General features: G+C 40.8%; 1 protein-coding gene across 2 annotated transcripts in view; it reads right to left on the minus strand.

Annotated features, from left to right (window-relative positions):
- MERTK (MER proto-oncogene, tyrosine kinase) overlaps positions 1-17,736 on the minus strand; it is a 136,137-nt gene that overhangs the window by 22,248 nt on the left and 96,153 nt on the right. For both annotated transcript variants that reach the window (XM_032243685.1, XM_032243686.1), the window contains exons 10-15: positions 15,644-15,797; positions 9,328-9,413; positions 7,107-7,202; positions 5,997-6,077; positions 1,803-1,895; positions 1-119 (exon numbers count right to left, since the gene is read on the minus strand). In XM_032243685.1, the coding sequence (XP_032099576.1) occupies positions 1-119; positions 1,803-1,895; positions 5,997-6,077; positions 7,107-7,202; positions 9,328-9,413; positions 15,644-15,797 (629 nt within the window). The remainder of the gene's footprint in view (positions 120-1,802; positions 1,896-5,996; positions 6,078-7,106; positions 7,203-9,327; positions 9,414-15,643; positions 15,798-17,736) is intronic.

The following is a 17,736-nucleotide window of genomic DNA, read 5'->3' on the forward strand; positions in this document are numbered from 1 at the left end:
CTTTGGTCCTGTGTCCAATCGGGAATAAAGTAAGTAAGTATGCAGGTCCCCGTATTTCATGAAGGGTAAAATTACCATGGGCTTCGGGATACCTTGAGAGCTCATTTCTATACATACACCTGAAATTACAAACACAGAATCAGTTACAAAGAGCCCTTGTTAGTGTGAACAGAAAAGCCCTGGAGGACCACTGGCCAAACTGACACTATGTGTTAACAATTAAAATAACCAAGAGCTCCTCTCACATTCTGTTCTACAAAATGAAACATACACAGCATCCACTACTTGTTTTTCCCCACCCCTTTCAGATTAATGAGGGCACGAGGGCTCTCACAAATCAAACTATAACAAGTATAGCCACCTAGAAACCTAGGAATTTCTGTTAGGCTGAGTCTGAGGGGTGACCACATAAGATTCAAGGGCGAACCTGTTTCATGTGATAGCTATTTAATCACATGAAGAAGTCCACTGCAAATGCTTAAACTATTAAAATAACTTTGAAGGCCTATAGATAAAAATTGGCATCCCTAAATTTTAACAGTTTTATAAAGGAGAAGCTACAATATCATTTATCATGGAACCTGAGAGCCAAACGCTGTTACCTGATCCCAAACTTGAAAAGCTCCTGCACTCTGTGTTGAGATCACAAAGTGCCACTGTTCTCATAGTCAGCTAAGCCAATAGCAGTGAATGAATAACAGTAGTTGATTTGACATAATACTGTATACAGACATTGATTTTCACATCTCTCTGCAGTGTCAATCATATAAAACTTTGAAAGATCTCAAAAGAATTTAGTCAGTATGTATCCAGTACAGGATGGCAAAACAAGAACCAAAAAACCAAGGTCAGCAGAAAATTCACTTATTTCCAGGTTGCTCTTCTCTCTTGGGACAGTGTCACTTATACAGCATCCACTTGATACTTAATCTCCTTCTTTGCATTTTTTAGCTAATGGAGTTGCAAAGCCAAATTACATTAACTCACATTCTATGCAACTGTTAAATCAATTCCATGAAATCATCAATGTACCAAAATCTTAAGAAATCAGTACTTTTGGTTGGGCACGGTGGCTCATGCCTGTAATCCCAGCACTTTGGGAGGCTGAGGCGGGCGGATCACCTGAGGTTGGGATTTCGAGACCAGCCTGACAACATGGAGACACCCTGTCTCTACTAAAAATACAAAATTAGCTGGGTGTGGCGGCGCATGCCTGTAATCCCAGCTACTGCTGGAGGCTGAGGCAGGAGAATTGCTTGAACTGCGGAGGCAGAGGTTGCGGTAAGCTGAGATCAAGCCATTGCACTCCAGCCTGGGCAATAAGAGTGAAAATCTGTCTCAAAAAAAAAAAGAAAAAGAAAAAGAAAAAAGAAGTCAGTACTTTCAAATAGGTTAATAAATTATTTCTCAAAGATAACCTATGGAATTTGCCTACTTTTCCAGCTTTATCCCACTGCTATCTAACTCACGTATAACCTTTAATTAATAAAAATTATAACATGACCACCTCTGTGTCTTGCCTTTGAGTAACTGAGAGCAATGTAATTCACATTCTCCTAGAATTCTGTGGAAAACTCAAATCATTCCTGAGCCCATCAGTGTCCAGAAAATGCAAACTCATTACTGTCAGCCTCAGAAAACATCCTTATGAAGAGAAGTCCTGGTGAAAACCTCAATGTTATATATTATGTTGGGGTTATACAAAGTGTAAACTAATTTACACCAGAGATTTTTTTTCCTTTGGCACAGAGCAGATCAGCAGAGTCCCCTTGGCCACCCACTCCTGCATTTCTCAGAAGTACCTAGAAGTCGAATGACATTTGGATGACTGAAGTCTTTCATGCACGCTGCCTCACTGAGAAACTCCTCGATCTCCCGCTGCGAAAAGTTGTCCACTAAAGGAGAAAATAGAAAAGATTAGGTATGGATAATTTACTCAATTAAGGGGAGGGGGTGGGCAACAGCAATTCTGTTCTCTCAAACTTAGGTCAGGAAGAGATGAAACTATTGAGACAGGAAACAGATGAGTGGTTGTCAGGGGCTAGTAGGGGCAGGGGGAGAGAAGAGAGGGACAAACAGGCAAAGCACAGGGGACTTTTATGGCCAAGAAGTTATTCTATATGATACTGTAATAGTGGATGCATGACATTACACATTTGTCCAAACCCACAGAGCTGTACAACACTAAGAATGAACCCTAATGTAAACTATAGACTCTGGTTAATAACAATGTATCAGTATGAGTTCTTCAATCACAAAAAATGCAGCTCACTAATAAAAGACATTAATAATAGGAGAAACTGTGTATGTTCGGAGGGGACCTATGGACATTCTCTGTACTTTTCTGCAAACCTGAACTGCTCTAAACAGTTAAAGTTTAATGGTAAAGGAAAAAAATACCCCAAAACCAAAACCAAAACAAAGGACAATTCTAACCAATCTATTGCACTTATATTTGCTTAAAAAAAAAAAAAAAAAAAAAAGAGGCCAGGCGCGGTGGCTCAAGCCTGTAATCCCAGCACTTTGGGAGGCCGAGGCGGGTGGATCACGAGGTCAAGAGATCGAGACCATCCTGGTCAACATGGTGAAACCCCGTCTCTACTAAAAATACAAAAAATTAGCTGGGCATGGTGGCGCGTGCCTGTAATCCCAGCTACTGAGGAGGCTGAGGCAGGAGAATTGCCTGAACCCAGGAGACGGAGGTTGCGGTGAGCCGAGATCGCACCATTGCACTCCAGCCTGGGTAACAAGAGCGAGACTCTGTCTCAAAAAAAAAAAAAAAAAAAAAAAATCAAAAAAAGAAAGAAAGAAGGAACCCCACACCTTTGCCTTCCTATTGGTTTATATCCTGCAAGTCTGGTTGTTGAACCACACCTCGTGAGCTGGATGCGCTTTTATACCGTTTTTTGAACTAAATTGGCTCAAGAGAGACATTTAAAATTCTAATATTTTGCTAAGCGCAATAAGCCAGTCACAAAAGGATGAATACTGTATGATTCCACTTATATGAAGTACCTAGAGGGTCAAAATCAGAGACAGAAAATAGAATAGTGGTTGCCAAGGCTGGGGAGAGAGGGTAGTGGGTAGTCATTGCTTGGTAGGTGTAGAGTTGCAGTTTCACAAGATGAAAAGTTTTGGAGATGGTAGTGATAGTCGTATAACATTATGAATATGGTTCTTAATACCACTGAATTGTACACTTAAATGGTTAAGATGGTAAATTTTATGTTATGTATATGTTGCCACAATTAAAAACAGACAAAACAAAAAGTCAAGCTTGCCTTAGGGAGTTTGCTGTAACAGAGTATAACTATGATTAAAATCATGCATGAGGCCATCTAATTCAGCGTGTCTACCATCCTATGGGCTCAATATATATTAATCTTCTTTCTACTGAAGAAAATTTAGAAAAAATTTAAAAATTTTCTAATTAAAAAAAAAATCTAGACACCTGCAAAAATTTGTTCTCACTTATTCCTTTTGCTGCAAACAACCACATGGGGAAATAGAGTGGTAGGGCTCTGCCTGCAGACCCTTCCCTGGGGGACCAACCCGCGGGTAGATGTAGCTGAGCCTGGGGATTTTGAAGCTACAGATTATTCTCTTAATCTTTAACAATTAGCAAGGACGTAATCCCTATGCAAGTTACCGTAATGAGATTAAAGAACAGCAGAATCAAGCCAGAGAAAAAGTAGGTTCCAGGCTCAGCTCCTCTCACCAGGCCTCCTAATATGCCTGCCTTACATCCCTAAATAGGGATCATGAAAGGACTCCCCCCAGACACACTGTGAGGCTCAAATAAAATCATACAAGAGGCAGGAATGGTGCAGAATATGGCTCAGTACTTGGTTCAGCTCCGGTGAGTATTCTAACTTCAGGGTGTTTTAGTATCTGGAGGCTAGCTCCTCAACATCCTTTTTAGTTATGTTCATTTTCTGTTCCTGTTGTTCTGATGAAATGCAGGAATAATTGCAATGCCCTTTGGCTAACAATGAGTATCACATAAATATTAGTCATTACAGACTGCTTAAAAAGCAAAAAGCACCGTTCATATGACTTGTTTGTTATTGTGGTTCCTTTTTATAACTGAATTAAGTTTCAGCCTCTAGGCCAGTCATGGTGGCTCACACCTGTAATCCCAGCACTTTGGGAGGCCGAGGTGGGTGGATTACTTGAGGCCAGGAGTTCAAGATCAGCCTGGCCAACATGGTGAAACCCTGTCTCTACAAAAAATACAAAAATTAGCCGGGCATGGCGGGCATGGTGGCGCATGCCTATAGTCCCAGCTACTTGGGAGGCTGAGGCAGGAGAATTGCTTGAACCTGGGAGGCAGAGGTTGCAGTGAGCCGAGATCACGCCACTGCACTCCAGCCTGGGCAACAGAGCAAGACTCTGTCTCAAAAAGAAAAAAATAAATAAACTTTAGCCTTTTCATTTAAGAGTCTCAGTACATGCTTATAATCTAACTTATGCTTTAATGTCCAGTAAATAGTAGATTTAAATTTTAGGAAGAATCCAATTTTACTTTATTCCCTGATCAAAAATAGTATTGAATAGGTAAAAGGGATTAATAAGGAAGCAACATCAAGAATATTGACAAACTGAGCACCAAATAATTTCCATCCATGATTCGTGATGAAGACTGTGGGTGAAATGCCACATGACAATGGTCTATTTTCCAAATCCCTCAGTGACAGGCCATGACCAGCCAGACATCTACAGAATCAAACATAGACAGTTGTATGGCCCCAGATTCAGAAATGCATTTCCTAGGAGAAGGACATGGAGAGGAAATGCCAGCTTGCTCTGTCAGTGAAATCTGGTCATCTTATGGTGAGAAAGAAGTTCAGCACAATCTGCCCCCTTTCTAGCTATTTCAATTAGACAAGTCAGCAAATCCCTATAGCTTCTTTACCTATATAGATTTTAGGCTGGGCACGATGCTGTAATCCCAGCACTTTGGGAAGCCGAGGCAGGCGGATGATTTGAGGTCAGGGGTTCAAGACCAGCCTGGCCAACATGGCGAAACCCCATTTCTACTAAAAATTCAAAAATTAGCTGGGCCTGGTGGTAGGTGCCTGTTATCCCAACTACTGGGGACACTGAGGTGGGAGAATTGCTTGAACCCAGGAGCTGGAGGTTGCAGTGAGCCAAGATGGCACCACTGCACTCCAGCCTGTGTGACAGAGTGAGACTCTGTCTCAATTTTTTTAAAAAAAGGATTTGAGAGGGCCTAGACTATACAAATTTTAAAATGTCCTAACTGGCCTTTCTACCACTATTTTTGTCAACACTGTAATTTGTTTTCCTCACACTGACACCAAAGTGAACTTTCTGGAAATGTAAACTGCTCTGTTCCTCATTTGATTAAGACTCTTAATAGCTAGTGCTCTACTTCTTGCAGGATAAAGTAGGATCTTGACTATGACTTAGAAGGCCCTCCCTGCCCCACTGCTGGCTCTCTTCCCAGCTTGCTTGGAAGTTCTAGCTTATGATAGCAAATCTTTATATGTCTTGACCACATATTTATCCTCTTTTTTGGAAAATTTACTTTCCAGGCAGCCCACAGCTTCTTCAGGGCCATTCAAATGAGGAAGTGGTTCCACCACAATAGACAGGTCAGCCAGACCAACCCCTGTGGTCAGATGTTGCCACCAGATCACCCCTGCCTCGGCAATTCATGCTCTACTTTAGAGTTGTTAGCTCTACTAGATAAGAAGAGAGAGAGGGAGAAAGGAAGAATGAGCAAGACAGAGAGAATGCATGCATAGGCATGCTAGAGTTAGCAATAGTAAAAAATGTTGCTGCCTTGAGTATAAAGAATACGTAATGCATGCATGAGGAGCTCATTATAGTAATACCTCCTTGGTGACCAGTGTTCCACATTGCCTTCTGACCTGCTGGCAACTGAGATTGTGACATATGGCCTCATGGAGCACCCAACACTGAAGTAACTGCCTACCCCAGAAGAATGGCATTCATCATTGATAACTCACACTTCATGGTCTTCACTGCCACTTTCTGAGAGGTTCCATCTTGCTGCTTAAGATTTCCTTCCATTACAGACCCAAACTCTCCTGTGAAGTAAAAGAACATCTATATGGACACTGGGCAAATTCTCCCCTGACCACAGAAATGCTATAGTGCTAGAGCTGCTGGTTTCATGGTATGAGAGCAATTCACCCACAGGTAGCCAGGCAGAGCCTGCCAGGCCACCCACATTGCAACCACGGCCATGCGCCATGCTCTAGTCTCCTGCTTGTCATGAGCTTGGGTGGCTTGGGTCTACCTTAGCTCACCACTTTATTAAGCATTATAACCTATCCAAGACACTTAGAGGAGAACATGAAAAATATTATTGAAGTTTTTAAAGCACAAACTCTTTTTTTTTTTTTTTTTTTTTTTTGAGACGGAGCTTCGCTCTTGTTACCCAGGCTGGAGTGCAATGGCGCGATCTCAGCTCACCGCAACCTCCGCCTCCTGGGTTCAGGCAATTCTCCTGCCTCAGCCTCCTGAGTAGCTGGGATTACAGGCACGTGCCACCATGCCCAGCTAATTTTTTGTATTTTTAGTAGAGACGGGGTTTCACCATGTTGACCAGAATGGTCTCGATCTCTTGACCTCGTGATCCACCCGCCTCGGCCTCCCAAAGTGCTGGGATTACAGGCTTGAGCCACCGCGCCCGGCCATGCACAAACTCTTAATACCATTATCATTCATCCTAAAAACAACTTAATAGTTAAATATGTATTTTCATTTTTGTTCCTAATTAGAAAGGTGCCAAGAATAATAAACTTAAGAACTAGAGGAATAAATTTAAAGTACATAGGAAACTAATCAATGAAGTACATGCTTTCAATGAGAAAAGAAAATTAATATTTTTCAAGGACCTACTGTGTGTGCTAGGCATTGAGGAGAATCTTCATTTGCCAGATTTGAGTTTCAAAAATCAGTAGTCTACCATTTCAAATAATAAAATGTAATGATCCACAGTATAACGCAGAGTCCTAAAATGGTATTTTATTTAATAAATACACGTTAAAAAGTATTCTAAACTGCTTACCTTCTTATCCCACATTTTAAAGGCATTACTTTAAACTGCTTACCTTCACCCAGAATTTTTCCAAGAATCAGAAGATTCCTGTCAATCACAACATCTTCTAGTTTGTTTTGTAGTTCCTCACTGACTCCCAAGCTACGTACTGAAAAAGGAGTAACATACTATATATAAAAATTCTCCACATGCTTTCTTTCATTTGATAATTAAAATGAAATAAAGTCCTATATAATAAATATTTCTTTTTCATTTATTTAATTTATTTATCTATTTATTTATTTTTTGAGACGGAGTCTTACTCTGTCACCCAGGTTGGATTGCAGTGGTGCAATCTCATCTCACTGCAACCTTCGCCTCCTAGGTTCAAGTGATTCTTGTGCCTCAGCCTCCGTGCCTGCAGGCCCGTGCTACATCCAGCTAATTTTTGTATTTTTAGTAGAGATAAGGTTTCACCAGTTGGCCAAGCTGGTCTCGAACTCCTGACCTCAAGTTATCTGCCCACCTCAGCCTCCCAAATTGCTGGGATTACAGGCATGAGCCACTGTGCCCGCCCCTTTTTTTTCATTTTGTATCTATTATTTCTCTCCCCAAAACACCAGTAATAAAACTTCATACTTTATTATGATTAAACTAAGTATAATGAATCCTTCAGGGCAAGGTTAATTCTGAAGAATTAGAAAAATCAGAGCCACATCTCTCTTTCTGTTGTGTGGTAGCAGCAGCCAGCAATCAGATTCATATGGGGTGGTTTGTCCTTGACTTAAAGGGGTAAGAAAGATAAGTCAATAGGTACTTTCCAGTGAATTCTTTACTATTAATATTATACCCCTAACTACAGTATACAAAAGAACCATACCTCTCCTACCCTCCTATGCTATGGACGGAGTCTCACAAACCCCAGGAAACATCTAGGGAACAAGCTCTTATTTCACATACTGTACATGAAATCTCATTATAACAGCACAGCAAGGGCCAAATTGAGCACTTTGAGGAACTGGAGAATAAGCTCTTCTATAATAAGATATGTAATACAGTAAGGTATCTATATAATAGATGTGTTGGCAGCAAGAGAAATTAATCAGAAGGAGACCAGTTCAACAACTCTTGGCAAATGATTCAGTCTGGACCATAGTTAAGGCATGTATAAGCTCTTGAGAGACAAAAAATGTGGATAATTAGAAGGACACATTAGTTCTCAGAGAAAAAATTTTATCCAGTGGTTCTCCAATAAAGGAAAGAAAGTGGTCTAAATGACGAATTTTAAATTAAAAAAAAAAATTGAGGATATCAAAAGTCAAAACTTAAAGATTAGAAAAGTAAAGAAATTAATAATATCCACACCAAGCAAGTTTATATTTCATAGCAACCTGTATTCCATCATTCTTTTTTTTTTTTTTTTTTTTGAGACGGAGTTTTGCTCTTGTTACCCAGGCTGGAGTGCAATGGCGCGATCTCGGCTCACCGCAACCTCCGCCTCCTGGGTTCAGGCAATTCTCCTGCCTCAGCCTCCTGAGTAGCTGGGATTACAGGCACGTGCCACCATGCCCAGCTAATTTTTTGTATTTTTAGTAGAGACGGGGTTTCACCATGTTGACCAGGATGGTCTCGATCTCTTGACCTCGTGATCCACCCGCCTCGGCCTCCCAAAGTGCTGGGATTACAGGCTTGAGCCACCGCGCCTGGCGTTGTATTCCATCATTCTTATGTCTTTTCTTTATTGGGGGAAAATATCCAGAAGTATGAATTTGTTGTTAATATTTGCATATCCTTTCTATACTTTTTCTGAAATTATTCAGGAACACTAGTATCTGTTTATTTCTACTGTTTAACCCAGAAGCCTTCACTCTCTGATTCAGCAAAGCTCAAACCATAATTGCTACAAAGGATGTTGGCAAATCATTCTCAGAGTTGGTTGCCAAGAAAACAGGAATGAGGCTTGAGGTTATGTCTGCTAGTTAGAAGTTTTCTTTAAATCCCTGACCTCTACCCATCTTATGTCACCCCAGAAAGTTCCTCTTTTCTGTCACATTTCATGACATTATGAGTCCTTTTAACCCCAGGTCCAGCTCCAGATTCCAGTAAATTAGCCCACAGAGCTGTGCATGGCAATGTCTGACTATCTACTTGCTGGTTTCTAAACACATTTTGTACATTAAAAATAACCATTCTTCTTCAATACCTTTGGTTTTTGTTAGAAATCTGTCTATTGTTCTTTCTTTGTTCTCAACTATTTGAACTTTTGCCAAAAAGGGAAATGAAAGTCAACTTACAGGTAAGTTCAATGGCTCGCCGACAGAAGGACTTCTTTGCTATATAATTTACCACTAATTCAGAATCCTCCTCTTTGAATGCATTCCTGGGTGAATGAAAACAAAGACACTTCACTATAAGAACAGGGCTACAGGGGCAGACACTGATTCCACAAGGATGCTACAGAGCGGACCCTTTTCAACAGGCTCTTCTACAACAAAACTTTCCCCCTAGGAGAAATGCATTTCTTTCTTTGATTTATTTTAGACTTACTTGGCAATATCGAACTACTCTAGCTAGGCACCATCAAGAACAGAGAATAACAGATAAGCTCCTAATGGCCAAATCTGTAACAATCTGAGCAAGAAACTAAAGTAGTACTAGACTATGAGTATAAGATGAATATCAATGAGGCCACACTTATGAAAATATGATTGAATGAATGACGAAATGGAAAAGATACCAATCTCCTATTTAGAAGAATTCCAAATATTTGATGTAGTTATTGTGCCCTTAAGGGGTGAAGGGAGTTAAATCCTCATGCTCTCAGTGTGGGCTATGCATAGTGACTTGTTTCCAAAGGAAAGGAAGGAAAAATAACTTCATGGTAGAGAAACCGGCAAACACTGCTTCAGCCAGGTGATCAACGTCAACATCAACAGTGATAAATCATGTTAATACGTACCCTTGATAAGATGTGATGACAATGGCATTTTAATTCTGTGCACTTCCTCTCAATCACCCATAACCCATGCTCATTATGAGCAAAACATTGAAAAATTGCAATAGAAGGGCATCCCACAAAACATCTAACACTTGTGAAAACTGGCAAGATCATCAAAGACAAGGAAGGTCTAAGAAACAGCCACAGCAAAGAGGAGCCTAAGGAGATGTGACGACTGAATGTACCGTGGCATCCTTATGGGATCCCAGAACAGAAAAGGGACGTTAGGTAAAAATTAAGGAAATCTCAAGAAAGTATAGATGTTAGTTAATGACAATGTATCAACATTGGCTCATTAACAGTAACAAATGTACTAATCATGTAAGCTGTTAATAATAGGGGAAAGTAGGTATGGAGTATATGAGAAGTCTCTGTACTATCTTCTCAATATTTCTGTAAAATTAAAACTGTTCTAAAAAATAAGCCTGGGCATGGTGACTCATGCCTATAATCCTAGCACTTTGGGAGGCTGAGGCAGGAAGATCATTTGAGCCCAGAGGAGTTCAAAACCAGCCGGGGCAACAAAGTGACACCCCCATCTCTACAAAAATAAAAAAATTAGCTGGATGTGGTAATGTGTGCCTGCGGTCCCAGCTAACTGGGAGGCAGAGATGAGGGAATCACATGGGTTCTGAAGGTTGAGGCTGCAGTGAGCCATGACTGCACCACCACACTCCAGCCTGGCAACAGAGCAAGACCTTGTGTCAAAAAAATAAATTAATTTTAAAAATGAAGTCTATTTTAATAATCAATGTAGTCACCATTTTAGACTAATTGGTGGGAAAGTATTATGAATTAGAAAGTCTAGATTACAGATTTTTTTTTTTTGCTTTTGAGATGGAGTTTTGCTCTTGTTGCCCAGGCTGGTGTGCAATGGAGCAATTTTGGCTCACTGCAACCTCCACCTCCTGAGTTCAAGTGATTCTCCTGCCTCAGCCTCCTGAGTAGCAGGGAATATGGGCATTCACCAATGCCCGGCTATTTTTTTTCTTTTTTTGAGAGACAAAGTTTCACCATTTTGATCAAGCTGGTCTTGAACTCTTGACCTCAGGTGATCCACCTGCCTCAGCCTCCCAAAGTGCTGGAATTATAGGCGTGAGCCACCGCGCCTGGCCTACAGATTTAATCTCAATTTACCTTAGGTACATAGATTATTTTAAAGAGACAACAGAATTTTGAAAAAAAAATTTATGTGCACAAAGCAAAGCACTTGAAAGAATGTGTGCCAAAATAGCAACCAAGACCATATATGGGCCTGAGACGGGCCTCACTTTCTCCTTTTGACTATTCTATGTCATCTGATTTTTAAAAAATACAATGTTACTTTTATATTTTCACTTTTATAAATAAAAATAAAAGCATTTTCATTTAAAAATGAGCCGGAAGGTGTTTTTACAAAAGGAACAAATGAATAGATCTTGTAGTAAGGATCCATGGGAAATGGACTTCAGTATAGATAAAAATAACCTGTTACAAGTCTTTCATTTGTTTTAAGCTTCTGCTGAGCTTAATGGTTCCTGGAAATCGTTTATTTCTAAATATTTGAAATAGTATTTTAATCTTGTTAATATATTTGCTGTACTCAGCACCCCCACTTTTTGGTAAATTTTATAATGTTCAACCTCAAACTTTCCTAGATTATTATAATCAGGGTTGAATCAAATAATATCTATGATCCATTTTGGTGCTAAACTTATGAGTTAGTAGAGACCTAGATGATGGAATATTTTCACATGAAGCATTTTCTTCTGCATTTCTCAACAGCTAGGCTATAAGCTTCAAGTGGACAGCCTCATGCATGTCTTGCTCATTTCTCTCTATCCAGTGCCTAGAACAAAGTGTTTGTTTGTTTGAGACAGGGGCTTGCTCTGTTGCCCGGGCTGGAGTGCAGTGGTGTGATCTTGGCTCATTGCAACCTCAGCCTCCCGGGCTCTCACAGTCCTCCCACCTCAGCCTCCAGAAAAACTGGGACTACAGGTATGCACCATGATTCCCAGCTAATGGGTCAATTTTTGAACATTCTTTTATTTCTCCAGATTTGGAATGCGATCCTATATTCAGTTCCTAAAAGTGCCCTATACATGAACATCCTGTGCTGCTCACAAACTGAGTTTTTTCTGTTTGTACCAATACCTCACTGCCCTAATCACTAAATTAGGTTTTTGTGTCTAGGAGAACCAGCTCCCTACACTGAAATTTTTGTGTTTTTCAAAACTGTCTTGGCTATTCCTACACATTTACTCTTTCACATATTTTTTTTCTTTTTTCTTTTTTTTGAATTGGAGTCTCACTCTGCTACCCAGGCTGGAGTGCAGTGGTGCAATCTCAGCTCCCTGCAACCTCCACCTCCCAGGTTCAAGTGATTCTCCTGCCTCAGCCTCCCAAGTAGCTGGGACTACAGATGCACACCACCATGCCCGGCTAACTTTTTGTATTTGTAGTAGAGATGGGTTTTTGCCATGTTAGCCAGGATGGTCTCAATCTCCTGACCTCATGATCTGCCTGACTTGGCCTCCCAAAGTGCTGGGATTACAGGGGTGAGCCACCACGCCCAGCCCATATATTTTCAAATCAATTTGCCAACTTTTCTCAAGAACCAATTGTGATGGTGATTATTGAATTTATGGTAAACTTAGGGAAACTTGTTCTTTTGACAATATTGAGCCTTCCCATCCATGAACATGGTACACATCTGTCAATTTATTCTTCTTTTTTTTTTTTTTGAGACAGAGTTTCGCTCTTGTTACCCAGGCTGGAGTGCAATGGCGCGATCTTGGCTCACCGCAACCTCCGCCTCCTGGGTTCAAGCAATTCTCCTGCCTCAGCCTCCTGAGTAGCTGGGACTACAGGCGTGCGCCACCATGCCCAGCTAATTTTTATATTTTTAGTAGAGACGGGGTTTCACCATGTTGACCAGGATGGTCTCGATCTCTTGACGTCATGATCCACCCACCTCGGCCTCCCAAAGTGCTAGGATTACAAGCGTGAGCCACCGCGCCCGGCCAATTTATTCTTCTTTAACAATGTCAGGAAGTTTAATGCTTTTTTTCTACAAAGCTCTTGCACATCTATTGGGTTTATTCTCAGGAATGTTATAGTTTTTATGCTGTTGTGAATGGGGTCTCATCCCAGCATGTTGTCTTTAATGTATTTTTAAACTAGAGTCGAAATGATATATAATATTCTAAACAACAAAAAAATTTTTTTTCCTAAAGGAAAGCCAAAAAGGAGGGAACCAAAGAAAGACTTCAGAAGAAGCAGAAAGGTAATTGATTCCTGGGAGCTGGGAAGATCAGCATTGCTATATACAGTTCCTAAAACTCTTGGCAAAGGTTTCAAAAGGTAATGTGCATCCCTTGGCTACTGCACTCCAGCCCTCCGGGATTACCTTAGTTGCACATTCTAGGAGGATTTACCAGTCCCCATCGAAATTTGGAACCTCCATTGGAGCTTTGCCTTCATTTTTCTGATTCTGTCTGGTTAGTTTCAAGCAAATATATTTATGAATCATTCTGTAACAGTGACTGTTTCAACAATGCTGACCATGAATTTCCACTTGATGACAAAAACTGCATTTGTTCTGAATGCTTAAAGATGTCAACATCTTAAGAGACTCAGTATATTTTAATGACGGAGTGAGTCTATAGAAGTCCCAATTCAGAATCATAGCAATTAGAACTGGTAGTGACCACGGAGACTATTCAGAGACAGATAATATCAAGGAAGCTTGGAAAAGTTAAAAGGCTAGTCAAACTGGTAGAATTAATGCTGGAACCCAGTGAACGGATTAACAACTTTCAATCCAGTGCTCTCTCCTCCTGCCAGACCCCAAGTATCATAGAGCTTTTGCATGTGCTGCTCTTTCCGGCTGGGATGCTCTTCTCTCTCATCTAATGAATACCTGCTCTTTCTTCAGATCTTAGCTCAAGTGTCAGCCACTTCTGCATGAAAGCCTTCCCTGACTTTCTTAATGCAGTCAAATTTTTCAGACACATTCATAACCCTTTATATAGAATTTATTACAGTTGCCATTTTAAGTCTATTTTTGTGACTGCTTGACTACTGCCTGACTCCCCATAAACTGTGAACCACATGAGGGCAGGATTTTATTCACCACTGTATTCCAGTCCACCTCAGTGCCCAGTGCCTAGCAGGCCTTTAATACATATTAATGAGCTACTCTTGCAACTTCTGCAGAGGTTCTCTGTACTTGTTTTGTGATGAGCCTACATGTCACACCAAGACACTGGGATGTATTTTAGTCAATTATATGTTCAAGATTTAGATCAGATTTTGTCTACTTCTTTAAAATAGTCATTCTTAGAATTCACATACTAAGATATAATAATTATAAGAATAGGCTTGTAAGGACTAAAGTAACTGACCCCTAAGATAGGGATGAACACAAATAAAGGGCAGCCTGGCTGCCAATCTTAAGCCCCTTCCCATGCCTATCGCAAGTGTTGGAGTTAGTGGGATGTTCTAGTAGCATTCTGAAGGTGGAGCAATGAAAGAGGGCTGCTTAGCCCCCTCCAAAGCACAGCCATACACCCCTCACTCATTTTGTCCCACTCTAACCTGCCAACAATTTATCTCATACAAAATGCTTCCTCCTCACTCATTAATGATAAATTTGATTTCATGGAAATCCAAATTTGCTTCCAGAACCCTGCAGCAGAAAACTGAGTTCCAGAAACAACATTTATACACAGCCTTCTTTTCATTAGGTTGCTTTAACACAGCTTCTCATTTTCATTGATATTTAATTAGTGTTTTATTATAAAAGTAAAATGCATAGAAAATGTGAACAAGAGATCTTTTTTCTCATTTGAATGTTAAAATATAAACTTTGTCCCTGTTAGAAAAATAATCATTATAGGACATGTGCAAAATACAACAACAACAAAACAGAGTCACCCACAATACTACTAGCCACAGTTGCTAATACTTTGGTGAATTTCCTCCCCATATCTTTATCTATATATACGTTGAAGAAAAATAAGCAGCATTATTTATTTTTTTTTTCTGAGACAAGGTCTCGCTCTGTCACCCAGGCTGGAGTGCAGTAGCGCGATAGCTCACTGCAGCCTCTGCCTCCTGGGTTCAAGCAATTCCTGTGCCTTGGCCTCTCGAGTAGCTGGGATTACAGGCATGTGCCATCATGCCCAACTAATTTTCGTATTTTCTGAAGAGACAAGGTTTTGCCATGTTGGCCAGTCTGGTCTCAATTTCATGACCTCAAGTGATCTTCCCATCTCAGCCTCCCAAAGTGGTGGGATTACAGGTGTGAGCCACAGCATTTGGCCTATTTTTAAGGCTTCTAATAAAAGTCCTCACTTAACAGCAACCCAGTTTGAGTAGCAAAGGCCTACTATACTCTTTCTGTAAAAGAATCCTTTTCAGGGCTGGCTTTTGCTGGCAGCTGCCTCTGTAGGCCATGGCCTAAGTCAGGAAGCTGCCTAAGCCCAGGATATGCATCAGGCAGGACAGCCATCTGGGAGCAATGTGAGCAGCAAGTACAACAGGAAAGGCATAATAACTTGGTGTAACAACCTTGTCAGGAGTTCAACCAGTGGTATCACTGGGCAAACATTTTTAGCTGGGAGACTTACCCAAACTTTGTCTCCTGGATTCTTTTTCTGATGGCCATAGAGATGTATAAAACCAACCCAATCAAAATAAATCCACAAAAGCAGCCAAAGATGATGAGCACAGGATCTGTGTTGCCAGGTGCCGGAGTTGATGAGGGGGCATAATCTACCCAACCTGGAAAAATACCAATAGACCAATCATGAGTTTGAAATAACACGAGAAACACTGGCTTGTAATAGGGAAGAACAAATAGTCAAAGCTTTCAGAACTCAGTTAAATCTTTTATAATCTACAAATGTAGGCAGGCCTCACTTTGTGTAAGCTGAGATCATCCAAAGAGATCTTAATAATCGATGAGAAACTAGCTTGATTTACTCATTCCACAACATAAACATAGATCAAAATGTCACATTGTACTCCATAGGTATATACAATTTTTCAATTGTTAATTAAACACAGTAATTTAAAAATCAGTGAGAAAATTCATGTCAATTATACATGTACAAGAAAATGAAAAATATTAGTTCACCTTCACTAAGGACCTCTGGTTCATACCTAAAGTTTATCAGTGGGGGCAGTATCAACTTTCCAGTTTTACGTTCAATTCAAATTTTACGTTCAATTCAAATTTTACGTCGACCACTATTATTTTGCGTTTCTTTGCTGCACTTTTACCTTTGTTCACCAATACCCTCTTTCAATTACCCATTTTTGTAAAATGTCATGTGGGTTTGTCCCTGTGAGACAAGGAGGCAACACAGCCACATGCCTCTGCTAGGTGGGCACAAAATGAGTGACAAAAGCTCAGGGACCAATCACAACAGACTTTGGAAGAAGTGACGCCATTGGTCGTGATTGTGATGTTCATCTGTTATTTCTACAGTGATTGGTGGCCTGAAGAGCCAGCAGCCGGAGTTTATGCTTTATGCCATTACAGTTAATATAGAATAGTGACTAAAATTTGAACTATATTTTTGGGGAACGGCTATTATTTAACCGTGGTAATTGAAATTTGTGCATACTGGAGCCATGCAAGGTAAGGACTGCCTGCATAGCAAACAAGGTTTTACCATGTTGGCCAGGTTGGTCTGGGACTCCTGACCTTAAGGCATCTGCCCACCTCACACTCCCAAAGTGCTGAGATTATAGGCATGAGCCACTGCGCCCTGCCTAAACTCTTATATTTTTAAGCTGTCCCTTTAGAATCAGAATTTTACTGTCTTTGTTCTTTTCTGGTTTTGTTTTGTTTTGTTTTGTTTTGAGATGGGGTCTCACTCTGTCACCCAGGCAGGAGTACAGTGGCATGATCTTGGTTTACTGCAATCTCCATCTCCTGGGCTCAAGAGATCCTCCCAAGTAGCTGGGACCCAAAGGCGCATGCCACCACACCCTGTTAATTTTTGTTGTTGTTATTTTTGATAGAGATGGGGTTTCACCATGTTGGCTAGGTTGATCTTGAGCTCTTGAATTCAAGTGATCTGCCTGCCTTGGCCTCCCAAAGTGGTGAACTACAGGCATGACTCACCACGCCTGGCCAGAATCTCACTGTCTTTGAATTTCTACCAGGTAGACACATCTTGCCTCCCCATCACCAGTTACTAATGTTCCCCAGAAACTGTGCCTATGGGCTACAGGAACCTAATATGGTTCCATTTCAGCACCAAAAGGGAGACCGAGTTTGAGGGTCACTGGGAACAGACACATGGGAACTCAAACGTCTGCTCACAAGTTCTGTCTGCTATCGAGTATAAAGGTCATGTTTGGCAAGAACTTAATGTATAAACGCACTGATCTAGGTGCCTATGGATGGACTTTATGACAGCAGTTTAACATTAAACAACCTAGGGCAGGTCAGAATCAGAACAAAGGTGGCTCCATTGGGTTATTGAGTGAGCACAGCACTTGAGTCACCTGGGGTACCACAGTGGCACTGTGCCAAAGGGCATTTCAGCAACATGCAAAAGCCAACACACATGGCTGGGCATTTAGCTCAGTGGGCCCAGGACAGGCTGAGGATGGCTTCCATAGGAAATATTTCATGTTCTATGCAGACCAAAGCACAAAGCGTGCTGCCCAAGGATTGAATGGGTAAAAACATGGCAAAGCAGTGCTG

Source organism: Sapajus apella, unplaced genomic scaffold (assembly GCF_009761245.1).
Source record: "Sapajus apella isolate SASKATOON/1434 unplaced genomic scaffold, GSC_monkey_1.0 scaffold52, whole genome shotgun sequence".
NCBI lineage: Eukaryota > Metazoa > Chordata > Mammalia > Primates > Cebidae > Sapajus > Sapajus apella.